Genomic DNA, 13970 nt, shown 5'->3' on the forward strand with positions numbered 1-13970 from the left:
ATTTGACTTTTTTCTTTCTTTCTTTCTTTCTTTCTTTTTTTTTTTTTTACTGGACCGGCCCACTTGAGCTCAATGTGGGCTGTATGTGGCCCCTGAACAAAACGAGTTTGACACCGCGGTTAAATCTAGTCTGAAATGACGTTTTTAAATCGATAGGTGGCAGTCAAGAGTGACGCTGTAGTTGAGGCTGCGATGAAAAAAAAAAAGTAAAGAAGAAGAATTTAGCCAATCAGAGACCAGAACACCATATTGAATCGTTGTTTTTAAAGAAAGCTTAAGCACCTCTTAAGTCTTTACAATTTACTTTTTAACTAACAGTTCTGGTTTGAAGAAGACGCTACAGTAAGAACCACAAGTAAGTTTTTTCGACAGGGAAATAATGAAGCTGTCGGACGTTAAGAAGTTAAAAGTGTCGGAGTTGAGGTCCAGGCTGAAGGAGCTGGGCTTGGACAGTAAAGGGCTGAAGGCTGAGCTGGTGGACCGGCTGTGGTCCGCGTCAGAGACACAACAACTCGGACAAGAAACCAAAGAACAAATCGACAGCCCACCGCCCCTTCAAACAGCAGTGGAGGTGTGTTCAGCACCGACCGCAGCTGCCGTCCCAACGCCGTGTAAACCGGACTCGTCCACGCCGGAGTACACGGACACAGCCACGCAGACAGACACGGAGCCCGGCCCTCCTGCAGCTCTGACAGCCGGGGGGTCTGGTTCAGAGCCCGGGACGAGGAGCCAGGACAAGGTGGGAGATGTGGAGGGTCAGCAGGGAGATGAGGATCCTCCAGGAGGGGACACCAGAGCTCTGGAAACGGAGATGGGAAGAGGAAGAGCTTTTTACGAGTTCAAAGAGGAGATCCGATATAAAAGGTACAGGATGTTTGTGTTGATATAATGCATACATGTGGTGGAAGAAGCATTTAACTATTGTTACATTTTAAAATATCTAACCAGTGCAGTGTATAAGGGAAATGTCCCTGCTTAGGTTTTAAGAAAACACTGTAACAAACAAACAAAAAACAGTATGACTAAACATTACATTCAACAAAGGCTAAAACAAAGACATGTCGACACAGGTCTAGAAATAAACAACACTTCAAGTTAAGAAAATAAAAGTAAAACAAGAGCTTAGTGACACACCAGATCAATACTGGATGAGATTAAATGTTTGTAGATTTGTTGTTATTGAGCCACAGTTTTGCCTTTATGGTTGAACATTTTCACATTAGTTGTTTTTAATTTTAGTTTTACATTTATGTAAATTATTTATGTATTACTACTATTTACCATTATTATACTGTATGTGACATTCATATTACTGTTGAATTTTACTGCTGAAGATGTTTAACTACTTTGCAACCTGTTGTGTAGTTTAGTGCACAGTAGTTCATCATATTCTATTGGATCACTATGTGTTTGTAGTACTGCTGTGAGAGAGCCACTCATCTCCAAAAACTCAGCTTATTATGAGCCCAGAAAACAGGCCTGGTATTTTTTTTTAAACATTAATTTTCCAGCAAATTCAAGAGAGTTTTTAAAGAGGTTATGGCTTAAAAAAGACCTTTCAGTAAGAAACACCCCATCCCTCAGTTTTCTCTGTCAGGAAAGAAATGAAAAGTAACTAAAGCTGTCAGACAAATGTAGTAGAGTAAAAAGTACAATATTTGACATAGGTAGGTGAGAAGTAATACTCCAGTAAAGAACAAATACCTCATAATGGTCAGATTGTTAAAGGAAGCTTCATTCCAATACTGCATGCAACATGATTTTAATTCTGTTCACCTTCAAAGTGGGTTTCTTGTAATATGCCAAGACTCATAGTTCACTTTATTCAATTGAGCAGTTCAGATGTGCAAAAAATAAATCTACTTGTCATGGATACATAAAAAAATCTTCACATTATTATAAAATTATAATTAGTTACAGTCCATGGTAAAGTGACATATGTTCTTTTCCCTCAATCAGAGCCAAATCACCCCAAACTGTTTTGGAGACAGGGGAGGTTCAAGAGGAAGATCAAGATACAGTAAGAATAGATCCATGTAAGTGTTTTAACATGAATAAAACCCTTTGGTCTTAATCAGTACATTTTGTCAGGAGAATAGTCAGAGAAATGAAGTCTTTGTTGACACAGATGGGAGTCACCTCCACTTTGAGGTGGGGTCTGATGGGTTCAGTGGTCAGCCGCGGTTCTGGACCAGGTTCCCTTTGCTGTGGTCCGGCTGCAGGCTCACCCACGGGGTGCTGAAGGGCAAAGTGGGCTTCGAGGTGAGACTAGAGAGGAAACTGTTGACAACACAGCTGGAAGAACAAAGAGGAGTTAAGTTGTTTGGCCTGAGAGTGGGCTGGTCAACCGAACACACCTCTCTACTGCTCGGTAAGGATCATGTTAGGGTGATACAGTAGTTCAAAAATAATCTATGTTAAAAGTGGCACCTATTCATGATCAGATGTCTTTATCTGTCACTCCCGGTGCCTTTCCACATTTTCTCATTCCAGGTGAAGATGAATTATCATTTGCTTATGATAGTCGGGCTAAAAAAGTCTCACATGGAAAAGAAGAGGAGTTTGGGGAACTTTTGTCAGAGGGAGATATCATCGGCTGTTATGCAGTATGTGTCAATTCCCTTTCCGTACCGTCTTCTTTATGTGATTTTGTTGATATTAAAGGGCGTTTTCTCTAATCACACCCACAGGCCTTTTACACAGATGGTGCTGTTGAGTTGTCTTTCCATAAGAATGGTCGTTCCATGGGCGTGGCCTTCTCTGTAAACGCCTCAGTGCTGCAGGGTCGTCCTCTGTTTCCTCACATCCTCTGTAAGAGCTGTTCAGTCAGATTCCTTTTGGATCCTACAGCACCTCCCTGGTATCCCAGTCCCTCTGGTTTTACAACACTCACAGGGCTCCCTGTGGGCCACAGGGTGCACGCTGCCCACCCCCCCCCCAAAGCCCAGAGTGAGGTAAGAGACTTGAGAACACTGGTTGGCTGAACCCGCCACAGTGATATGTCAGTGCTGTATTTATTCATTTATTTTCTGGACAAAAAGTGCTACTGTCTTCACATTATTATTATAACTATTGTGTTTAAAAAAACACTATAGCTTATGGCTATTGCTGTGGCATTATATCTGGATTTTCATTCACGGGATTTCTATGTGCACTGTTGAAAAGCACAATGACACAACGGCTTCAGGCCATCTAAGAACAATATAATGTAATCTACAGGTCAAAGGCTTTAGAACATCATTTACTCTTAAGGGAATATCTCTAATTGTAAGAGTTCTAATGGTCTGCCTGTTAACTTGATTTATTCCATTTGCTAATTGTATTTTTCTTACTGTTGTGATACAAATGTATATTTCCTGCAGTATAATACGGTCCAAATTTGGTCTCAGAGGGTGCAGTAATACAGTCTGCTCTAACACTGCTTTAATACTGTGGATTTAAGTAAATAACAAAAGTCAAGACTGTAGTATGACTTGTTTGCATCAAAATATTAGTTGCCAAAAAAGGGCAGTTGTTTAACCCATTATGTGTTCCCTTTATTTGACTAAATAAATATAAAATACATTAAAATTAAATAAATAAAATATATTAAATAAATATACAGGGTGGGGAAGCAAAATTTACAATGAACATTTAGTTGTTTTTTCTCAGCGGGCACTACGTCAATTGTTTTGAAACCAACCATATATTGATGTCATAATCATACCTAACACTATTATCCATACCTTTTCAGAAACTTTTGCCCATATGAGTAATCAGGAAAGCAAACGTCAAAGAGTGTGTGATTTGCTGAATGCACTTGTCACACCAAAGGAGATTTCAAAAATAGTTGGAGTGTCCATAAAGACTGTTTATAATGTAAAGAAGAGAATGACTATGAGCAAAACTATTACGAGAAAGTCTGGAAGATACTATTAAAGAAGAATGGGAGAAGTTGTCACTCGAATATTTGAGGGACACTTGCGCAAGTTTCAGGAAGCGTGTGAAGGCAGTTATTGAGATAGAAGGAGGACACAGAATAAAAACATTTTCTATTATGTCAATTTTCTTGTGGCAAATAAATTCTCATGACTTTCAATAAACTAATTGGTCATACACTGTCTTTCAATCCCTGCCTCAAAATATTGTAAATTTTGCTTCCCCACCCTGTATAACTGTTTGGTTTTTGGTAACTTAAACAGCTACTGTCATAATGACAAAAATGACAATAAATGCAATTACTCTTTAAAAATCAGAAATCCAACAAATACAATTAGTTACTAAGTGACATTTCATCTTGCTTTTCCCCTAAAGGTGGTGTTGATGGTTGGTCTTCCTGGTTCTGGGAAGAGTCACTGGGCCAGAACTCACATGAAGCAGCATCCTGAAAAACACTACAGGCTGCTGGGAGTAGAGGAGCTGCTCACATGTATGATGGTCAGTCAACTCTTCAGCCTTTAATCTCACCTCAAGTTCACACTCAGAGATAAAATATTACAGATGGAAAATGTCTTTTCTCTCATCTTTGTAGGCAGGCGGACAGACAGACAGCAGGCTTCAGCAGGCCTCTCAGTGTCTGACTGATCTGATCAAACTGGCTGCTCAGACACCAGGCAACTACATCCTCGACCAGGTAACGTGTGGCAAATATTAGCAAAATTACACAAAATGAAGTTTTAGAAGTTTGGTTTGAAGCACACATGACCTCACAGGTGCCTTTTACTTACAAATCAGTCAACTGTATATATTAGCACAGGCTGGTTTATGAACTGTTTGTATCAGTTTGACAAAAGCACATGGAAGTAATGGCCCATCCAAGCATGGAGAAGTAAATAGAATGTCATTTTCTGGCAGGTCAACTACACTTTCTACCTACTCCTTTCTCTTATCACAGCTCTTTTCTCTGATTCCAGTGTAACGTCCTCTTCTCTGCACGACGTTACAAGCTGCAGCTGTTCTCAGGCTTCAGACGGCACATGGTGGTGGTTTTCCCCTCAGCAGATGAGTGGAAAAGACGACTGTCAGAAAAAGAACAAATCCCTGAGACAGCTCTGCTCAAACTGCAAGGTCTGACCTACACATTTCATTGATGGGTTAATATCCAACTAAATTCCAGTAGGATGTGTTAGTTTTAATGCAAATGTCGGGATAAATGTCAGACAGCTGGTTCATTTTAATGAAATGGAGATTAAGTATAAGCTAAATGATTGTTGCAAAAAAACAATGGTTATGTTCAGCTCAGTGCAGTGTTTTATGCAAAGAAATACATGACACCGACACACACATGAAGTGAATTATCTGCTGCCTCTGTGGTTTTTACATGTATGTCACCTCTTCTTGCAGTGAGCTGTACTCTTCCAGATCAACAGGATGACCTTTTAGAGGAGCTCCAGTATGTGGAGCTGCAGCAGCAGGAGGCACAGATGCTCCTGCAAGACTTTAAAGATAAGGCACGCAGACTTTTACCCCCCATCCCCAAACCAGAGAAGAAGAAACCCCGGCAGTACAAGAAAAGACCCTACCCCCACTGCCCTCTGCAAACTCAGAGGATATGGGATACTCAGTGGACGGGATTAAATGGTCAGTCTGATGGACACAAACACAGGAGACAAGATGATTCAGATGTAAGATGCTGTGATTTTCATTGAGTGTTTCATTTATATTTTTTTGTAGGGTGGACTGACACAAGAGTCAATATGCAGTCATGGAATCATCCAAGATATGTGAGTTAATACCAGCCGTGTTTTAACTCCAGTTGTCTTGAAGACGATTTGACAGAATAAACAACATCGCTGATGCTTGTATGTTTTTGTTTTTGTTTTATTTCAGTGGACTGCAGCTTATCATCAGGGCTACTACTATAACAATGGCTACTGGTGACAAAACTTGAAACACCACCAGTGGGTTTTGTGCGTTTACAAGGCAAATAATTCTGCTTAAATATGGAGAGCTGGGTACGTCAATTTTTAAGACTGATGGACAAATATTGCACTACCTGCTTTGATCAATCAGTATTTAGTGATTTTAAATCCAAGTCACTTTTAAAATTTAATCCAGAATATTTGTATATTTTTTCATAATTCTTCCTAAATGTACAGTGTAAAAAAAAAAAAAGAAACATTGTATAAGTAAACATCACTATGGATGGTTAAAGTCAAACTGTAATAAAACTCTGGATTGACATCAAGCTGTTTCAGTGTGTGTACAAAACTCTTGATCTGGATCCATTTTCTGCTGTTGTTGTATGATTCAGTATTTGTCTCCGTCAGGCTTCACAGTCTGATAAAGCAGCATGGCCCCTTTGGCTGAAGGACACAGCTCCGACCACAGAGGACAACTCCTGTCCAGCTGCAACATGTCCTTCAAATTGGACGGACAATAAATACAGTTGACAACAGTTCACACTTGGAGTCATATATCTTGTGGATTTTGATATATGAAGCCTGCTCATGATTCAAGTGCACAAACACAGAGGCTGTTGATGTTTTCATGTAATCACATTTCTTACGTTTTTGCTGAGGAAGACGATATCTGTGGACTCGTGGGCCTCTGCGCCTCCTTTCCAGTACAACTTTCGAACTTCATCAGATGTCAACGAACAACTGAGGATGCAAATGTAACACATTACACTTTTATAAAGGCACTGCATGTAAACATTTATTTAGCCTGTGTATAAACCACATTACCATCATCCTACATCTCTATAACTAGTCATGTATATTAGCTTGAATATTCCCAACATTAATATTCAACATAATATATGGACTGTTTCTCCAAGTCAATGACCGTTCCTTGGCCGTCACTTCCTCTGTAAACTAGATCACAGTCCTTCCTACTGATCAACACTCAAACAGTCTAGTGAGTAGAAAATATCTCACCTCTCAAATCAGCTGTTAAGTAACACTTTGACACAAAGGAGTATTTAGTAGAGAACTAATACATACAGTACAGGCCAAAAGTTTGGACACACCTTCTCATTCTTTGCATTTTCTTTATTTTCATGACTATTTACATTGTAGATTCGCACTGAAGGCATCAAAACTATGAATGAACACATGTGGAATTATGTACTTAACAAAAAAGTGTGAAATAACTGAAAACATCTCTTATATTCTAGTTTCTTCAAAGTAGCCACCCTTAGCTCTGATGACCGTTTTGCACACTCTTGGCATTCTCTTGATGAGCTTCAAGAGGTAGTCACCTGAAATGGTTTCCTAACAGTCTTGAAGAAGTTCCCAGAGATGCTTAGCACTTGTTGGCCCTTTTGCCTTCACTCTGCGGTCCAGCTCACCCCAAACCATCTCGATTGGGTTCAGGTCCGGTGACTGTGGAGGCCAGGTCATCTGGCGCAGCACTCCATCACTCTCCTTCTTGGTCAAATATCCCTCACACAGCCTGGAGGTGTGTTTGGGGTCATTGTCCTGTTGAAACATAAATGATGGTCCAACTAAACGCAAACCGGATGGAATGGCATGTCACTTCAGGATGCTGTGGTAGCCATGCTGATTCAGGTTGCCTTCAATCTTGAATAAATCCCCAACAGCGTCACCAGCAAAGCACCCCCACACCATCACACCTCCCCCTCCATGCTTCACGGTGGGAACCAGGCATGTAGCATCCATCTGTTCACCTTTTCTGCGTTGCACAAAGACACGGCGGTTTCTTGGCCCAAATAAATCTCTTCTGTTTGTTGCCTCTCCTGAGCAGTGGTTTCCTAGCAGCTATTTGACCATGAAGGCCTGATTCACGCAGTCTCCTCTTAACAGTTGTTGTAGAGATGTGTCTGCTGCTAGAGCTCTGTGTGGTATTCATCTGGTCTCTAATCTGAGCTGCTGTTAATTTGCGATTTCTGAGGCTGGTGACTCAGATGAACTTATCTTCAGCATCAGAGGTGACTCTTGGTCTTCCTTTCCTGGGGCGGTCCTCATGTGAGCCAGTTTCGTTGGAGCGCTTGATGGTTTTTGCGACTGCACTTGGGGACACATTCAAAGTTTTTGAAATTTTCTAGACTGACTGACCTTCATTTCTCAAAGTAATGATGGCCACTCGTTTGTCTTTACTTAGCTGATTGGTTCTCGCCATAATATGCATTCTAACAGTTGTCCAATAGGGCTGTCAGCTGTGCATCAACCTGACTTCTGCACAACACAACTGATGGTCCCAACCCCATCAATAAGGCAAGAAATTCCACCAAGTAACCCTGACAAGGCACAGCTATGAAGTGAAAACCATTTCAGGTGACTACCTCTTGATGCTCATCAAGAGAATGCCAAGGGTGTGCAAGGCAGTCATCAGAGCTAAGGGTGGCTACTTTGAAGAAACTAGAATATAAGAGATGTTTTCAGTTATTTCACACTTTTTTGTTAAGTACATAATTCCACATGTGTTCATTCATAGTTTTGATGCCTTCAGTGAGAATCTACAATGTAAATAGTCATGAAAATAAAGAAAATGCGAAGAATGAGAAGGTGTGTCCAAACTTTTGGCCTGTACTGTACATTTATAAGGGGACCAATGAACCTTTATGTGTTCTGTTACAATATGGAACAGATTTAGCTTTACCCCAAATGTGGTACACTTTATTCATTAATTATTCAACTCACTTTTATTATGATTTTATGCATTCTGTGCTTTCTTTTCTAAATATGTTTGTCTTTTATGAATTCATTTTCCCCTGGCGTCTCTATTTATTTATAAACACACTGAATCACCTTGGTGAATGAAATGTCGCTATATAATGTGATAAAGTTGCTTTGCCAAATAAGGTCACTTCATTTTATTTAAAGTATACTGCACTGGTGAAGCAACTGGCTCTTTATTTTTCTTCATAGAGGTTTTATTTGTGGTTGTGGTCAGCTGTTTTTCATTTAGCGGCATTTTTAAAGGACTTGTGCTGATAACTTTAGCTGCTTAAACAGCACTGATTATCCACAAATGCATTCTTGAATATTCTCCAAGGAAGGACTCAGACTTCAGCAGGATCCTAGACACTGGAACAATCCTTAGTAGGAATCTGATGATGTAGCTTCATGTAAAAGAATCCTTGAAGGATGGATCATGGATCTTGAAAAACACACAATACTACTACAACCGTGTATCTATGTTTATTCTTATGAAGATTGCTAGATATTTACTCTGAATTGCCTATTATTTATTATATATGCATTTATTTCAATAAATGAATGGTCATTGCGGTTAGATGAAGAATTGCATCCGTTCGTGAAAAACATCAATAAGTCAAAAAACTGCATGTTTACCAGGTTAAATTTGGAGATTAACAGACCATAGTAGAGGGGAGAAGAATTAATGCTTCATCTTTTGTTCAAATGTTAAAACAAAACATTCAAAACCATAAAAGTAAACTGATTTAACTATAGGCATCAAGTCTCTGAAAGCCTGTTTTCTTTTGCACATATTATCAATAGAAGAAAATAGAGTTCTGTCACTGATAAATGGATAAAAATGGCAAATACCTGACGTAGAACTCAGCACTTGGTCTTCCAGCGCTGGTGTGATTCAGAGCGATACCCATCAGGACGGGTTCACCAAGGGACGTCAATGGGACGTTCACCTGGAGGAAGGAGTTACACACTGTCAAATTCTAGTTTCAACAGGACTTTAATGGGGAGTTTTACCTTTCCAGTGCTGCCTATGAAGTACAGTTAATGCACTGTGGTGAATGTTACATCACCTGGGCCTGACATCCTATTTATAAAATCTTGGCCAAATCTGATTTTGTCTTAATTTTATTTCATTAGTTTTAGAGCATGAGCATAACATGATATTCACATTAAAATAATAACTACCTTGAAAGAAATTTTATCAGCAGCTTTATACATAAAAACAATAACGGTGCTAAATATATTGAAATTCAAGGAAACTCCTGATTTAACAAAATTAAGTAAAATACCATAAAATATGAGTACATAAAAGTGATGTGTTAATGTGAGTTCACCCACCTCATCTCTAATTTCAGCACAAATGGATGAAAACAGCTCGGAGACAACAGCTTCCGACCTTGGCCTCAACATTTCCACATTGATCTGCTCCTCAGAAACCACCTCGCCAAAACGCTCACATACCACCTGAAAACAGTGGAAATGTGTTGAAAATACATCATAATACATGACAATTGGACACGTCGGTCCATGAATGGGGTGTAAATTATGTCACACGGTTTGTATTTTAAAGCAAATTGTTGGTAATTATCTTTAAGATTAGCCAAAACAAATGCACACTGTTACACTACTGATGGCTTGATGTGATAACTATCCGACTTTAAGATGAGAAATTAAATACCTCCCAAAAAAGATTTCAGAAATAGAATATTTGTTTTGTTTGTGACTGGCTGTACCTTATCTGCCCTAATATTCCACTAAAGGGGGAATCATCTACATTTAGATTGGACAAAAGTAGGCTTACGTTGATTTGTCAGTGACAGGTTAAAAGCATCAGCAGCTGTGGTGTTGGAATCCGAGTTTAACAGTCCTTAAATATACTCCATTATAGACATATTGGTATTTGTTTTATTTATTTTGACTAACAGATTTTGTTTATTAAAAAGTTGTTGTAACTCATGTCTTGCACTTCACATACAACCCTATTATCAAATCAACATCCCCTTATTTGTTAAATGAACCACTCCACAAGAGGTAGTGATGTTACATCCTTTCAGCAGTAGGAGGATAGATTTAAGGACACACAATTTTAATATTTTCACTAACCTAGTGTCACCTAATTAGCATCGTAGACATCTTAATGGTTCATAGCTTTTTATCAACACAACACCGAGAATAATTAAATGCAATATAAATCTTCTTTGATACCCACAAGAAGAATGTGTTTATTTCTTGTTAGTATTATGCAGCCAACACCTCAGGGGTAATAGTGCCCCTACAGTCAAGATGATGTTGTTTAACCAGTTGAACACAAACATACAAGTCTAAACTTGCAGGTCATTTGCATGTAGGTTTACTAAATATATATAAAAAACCTGTCTAAACTATTTGGTTTAATATCCTTAGATGGAAAAATTAGGTTCCTAATGATTAACCATCTCATACATTCATTGTCACAATGCTGAAATCAAGAAAAAAAAAGCACCTCTCACAGCTGTATTCAACTCTGTTTTAACACTCACAAGCATAACCTATGTTTATAAAATGCCACAAAGTACCTCTCAATAAAGACTGTTATGATACTGCCAGAGGAGTCCCATGGACACTTTTGTCTATTTGGATGTGTTGAGTTCCTGTCTAAGTGCACCTTTCTCACACTTGGCCTGACATCATCTCCATTAATAGAATGATTAAAATAGTGAGGCCTTAACTGTTTCCTACTTCACCTTGGGTTCTGGGTGTCCTCCAGGGATGTCCAGCAGCCCTCCTGCCTCTGCCACCCTCTGGCTCCTCCTGATCAGTACCACCTGTCCGTCATCCGTACACAGGACCGCGCCCACTCCCAGAGGCTGAGCCAGCAGAGCCTGCGGGTCACCAAACTCCACCTCCCCACGTCGCCGCAGCTCCTCCACCTGACAGGACCAGTTGGTTCCCAGGTAGTCCTTATAAGATGTAAGACCTAGTCTGAGAGTGAGGAGATTCTCGCTGTCTTTATTGTTTGTTGTTTTGCTCGATGGTGATGCTGTAACTCCCTCTTCTTTGCAGCCACATGTTGAGGATGACGGTGCTGGTGTACAAGATGCATTTTCCACCTGACTTGCAAACTTGTTTCTTTGGTCCAAGTGGTTTTGAGGATGCAAAGAATCCCTGGTGCACAGACCTTCTGCTGTTTTCCTGCTGTTTAATCCACCTTCCTCTTCTTCACAGTTCAAAGGGGGCACATGGAGTGACTCACTGCAGGATGGGTGTTTAGGAGAAGTCAAGCAAAAGGAGTGCAGCCTGAATTTGGCCCCGTTGAAAATCCATGGCTCTTTGGAGATGCGCTCTGTCCACAGCTCCTCTATGTGACGCTCTAGAGCTGGATCTGTCTGCCTGTTAAACCTGGAGACAGAAGAGAAGGAATAGCATTTGTTGAGGTTACTGCAGTTGTGTTTTATGTGTGACCAAGATGGATAGATGAAGTCCAGTCATAAATTTTTACCACTAATATAAAGGTTTTAATATTATTCTTCTCAATATTTACAGTTCTGGAAAAAATAAGACACAACTGGCTTTTCTATTTACAGATATATTTGAATTACGGATGTACCAATATATCAATATAGAAGCTTCTCTATAAATATAATGACATTTACCAGTGACAGTAATTGAAGTTTTTCATTGTGTTATAAATGTTGTCAAAAATCTGATGGTTGAGCATCATGAAGGACTGTAAAGACTGTAAGTCAGTCAGCTACTTTTTAGAAGAGGGTCCATTTGTTTGTCAAACACAAACAGGTGAGTATGAAATGACTAAGAAAAGATAAATTCTTAAAAATAATAAATGTGGGCCCAAAGTTGCTGCGCAATCATGCAAACGTAGTTTTAACTAGGATGAACTGACAATATTTTTAATAATTATGTCCTAAATTCCTACTAAAAATATTGTCATTTACAGCATTCATTTACAGGAAATGACACCTGGTCAGAATAGCCATATGTGTGCTGTTTACATGCCTCAAAAAATGTAAAGAAAAAAGTTAAAATCCAGTGGCATTTCATAAGACTGTACAATAACTTGGTGAATGGGAGATATACTGACAATAATCGATATTTGCTAAATAATCTTGACCTCAGTTACAAGTTTTGTATTTCACATTGCTGTTGGCTCCTTCTGGACCAAAAGCACAAACAACTCAGCTTTGTTTGACAGCATATAATCATCCATCATCCTCTTGGTCACATCACAGAGGTTTTCAATGGCTTTCAAAAGTGATAATTTTCAGTGATCTCATAACGTTTTTCCAGAAATATATGCCACTTGTTTGAAGCATATAATGACATATTACAGCAGGACATCCACCTATGATTTTCCTGCCTTGGACTCCAGTTTAGAATCTTGATATGTGCTCATACCTTTCAGATAACTCCACCTGTATTTGAGACTCCATCAGGCCCCTCCAGTCTGCACAGTGCAGCAGCACCGACAACTCGGGGTCCATCATCTCCCACTGTGATCTATCACTGGAGTATTCCCAGAGGTCCTCAGCCACCCAGATGCATGACGGTCCCTTCAGAGAAGTAACACAACCATGTGTTTTAAATACGGCTGGAGAAGGCTATATTTAACAAATGTAAGATAAATCTAAAAAACAAACAAGATAAACAAGAACGTCTGTAGTGGTTGGGAAATTTCCGCTTTTTGTTCTCTCCTGCACCACATTTTACACAAACAACACACACAGTTACAGCTGGACAAGCACATGATGATAAAAAGTATCAAATTTGCTATGAGAAAAAAAAAACTACAGTGGTCTGATTCAGCCTTAACACGATTCTGCACTGTTTATGACCGCACGCATTAGGTTATTGTATTGTAATGTTACTTATTATAGATATTGAGACTTAAACTTAAGACTGGCTGCTGTTGGCGGTGGTCAACTGTTTAACATCAGTCTTTGTCGAACACAAATGGGTGATATATTAAATCAAGCTAAATTGAAGAATAGGTAAAATAAAGATCTGTATAACCTCTGTGTACGACTAAAATATAATGAAATAACAATGAAAAGTAGAGTAAATGTTGAGTCTTACCTGTACATGGAAGTGCAGTAAAACACAAGTGTAGTTACTTCCTCTTTTTTGACAGAAGGAAATGTTTGACACTACCGCCCCCCAGTGGGCACGAGTGAAGCATCATTTACATTCACCAAAAGTATGGAATGCAGCTGTGCGTCTTTGCTATTAATCTGTTGTTCAAAACATAAGTTAATTTGTAAGTAATTAAGGAGGTGATTTTAAAAAAGTACGCAGTATCGATAGGGTTAAAATCCTGAGCCGACAAACACGTGTACAGGCGTGTTCATGAGGCGTGTTTTTGTCATGGAGGCGTGT

The 13970-nt window shown here is 39.3% G+C and overlaps 2 protein-coding genes across 3 annotated transcripts; one reads left to right on the forward strand and one right to left on the reverse strand.

Moving 5' to 3' along the window:
* The first annotated feature begins 219 nt into the window (after positions 1-219).
* On the forward strand, positions 220-6093 carry LOC115427516 (heterogeneous nuclear ribonucleoprotein U-like protein 2). Of its 2 annotated transcripts, none has more exons than XM_030146101.1 (11): positions 220-864; positions 1960-2036; positions 2129-2371; positions 2494-2606; positions 2691-2954; positions 4294-4416; positions 4511-4612; positions 4893-5046; positions 5323-5563; positions 5653-5702; positions 5809-5852. In XM_030146101.1, the coding sequence occupies exons 1-10, from the start codon at positions 380-382 to the stop codon at positions 5660-5662; spliced, it is 1812 nt and encodes a 603-aa protein (XP_030001961.1). In that variant the 5' UTR covers positions 220-379; the 3' UTR covers positions 5663-5702; positions 5809-5852. The 2 variants fall into 2 exon arrangements, with proteins under 2 accessions (XP_030001961.1, XP_030001960.1); XM_030146100.1 differs by having other exon boundaries at positions 221-864; positions 5323-5559; positions 5809-6093.
* Positions 5798-13885, reverse strand: nudt22 (nudix (nucleoside diphosphate linked moiety X)-type motif 22). Its single transcript, XM_030146102.1, has 7 exons — positions 13671-13885; positions 12993-13147; positions 11324-11978; positions 9939-10064; positions 9453-9550; positions 6488-6581; positions 5798-6339 (listed from the first exon to the last, which is right to left on the reverse strand). Exons 2-7 carry the CDS (start codon positions 13079-13081, stop codon positions 6229-6231), a joined length of 1173 nt encoding a protein of 390 aa, XP_030001962.1. The 5' UTR covers positions 13082-13147; positions 13671-13885; the 3' UTR covers positions 5798-6228.
* Positions 13886-13970: the final 85 nt, after the last annotated feature.

Source organism: Sphaeramia orbicularis, chromosome 10 (genome assembly GCF_902148855.1).
Source record: "Sphaeramia orbicularis chromosome 10, fSphaOr1.1, whole genome shotgun sequence".
Lineage (NCBI taxonomy): Eukaryota > Metazoa > Chordata > Actinopteri > Kurtiformes > Apogonidae > Sphaeramia > Sphaeramia orbicularis.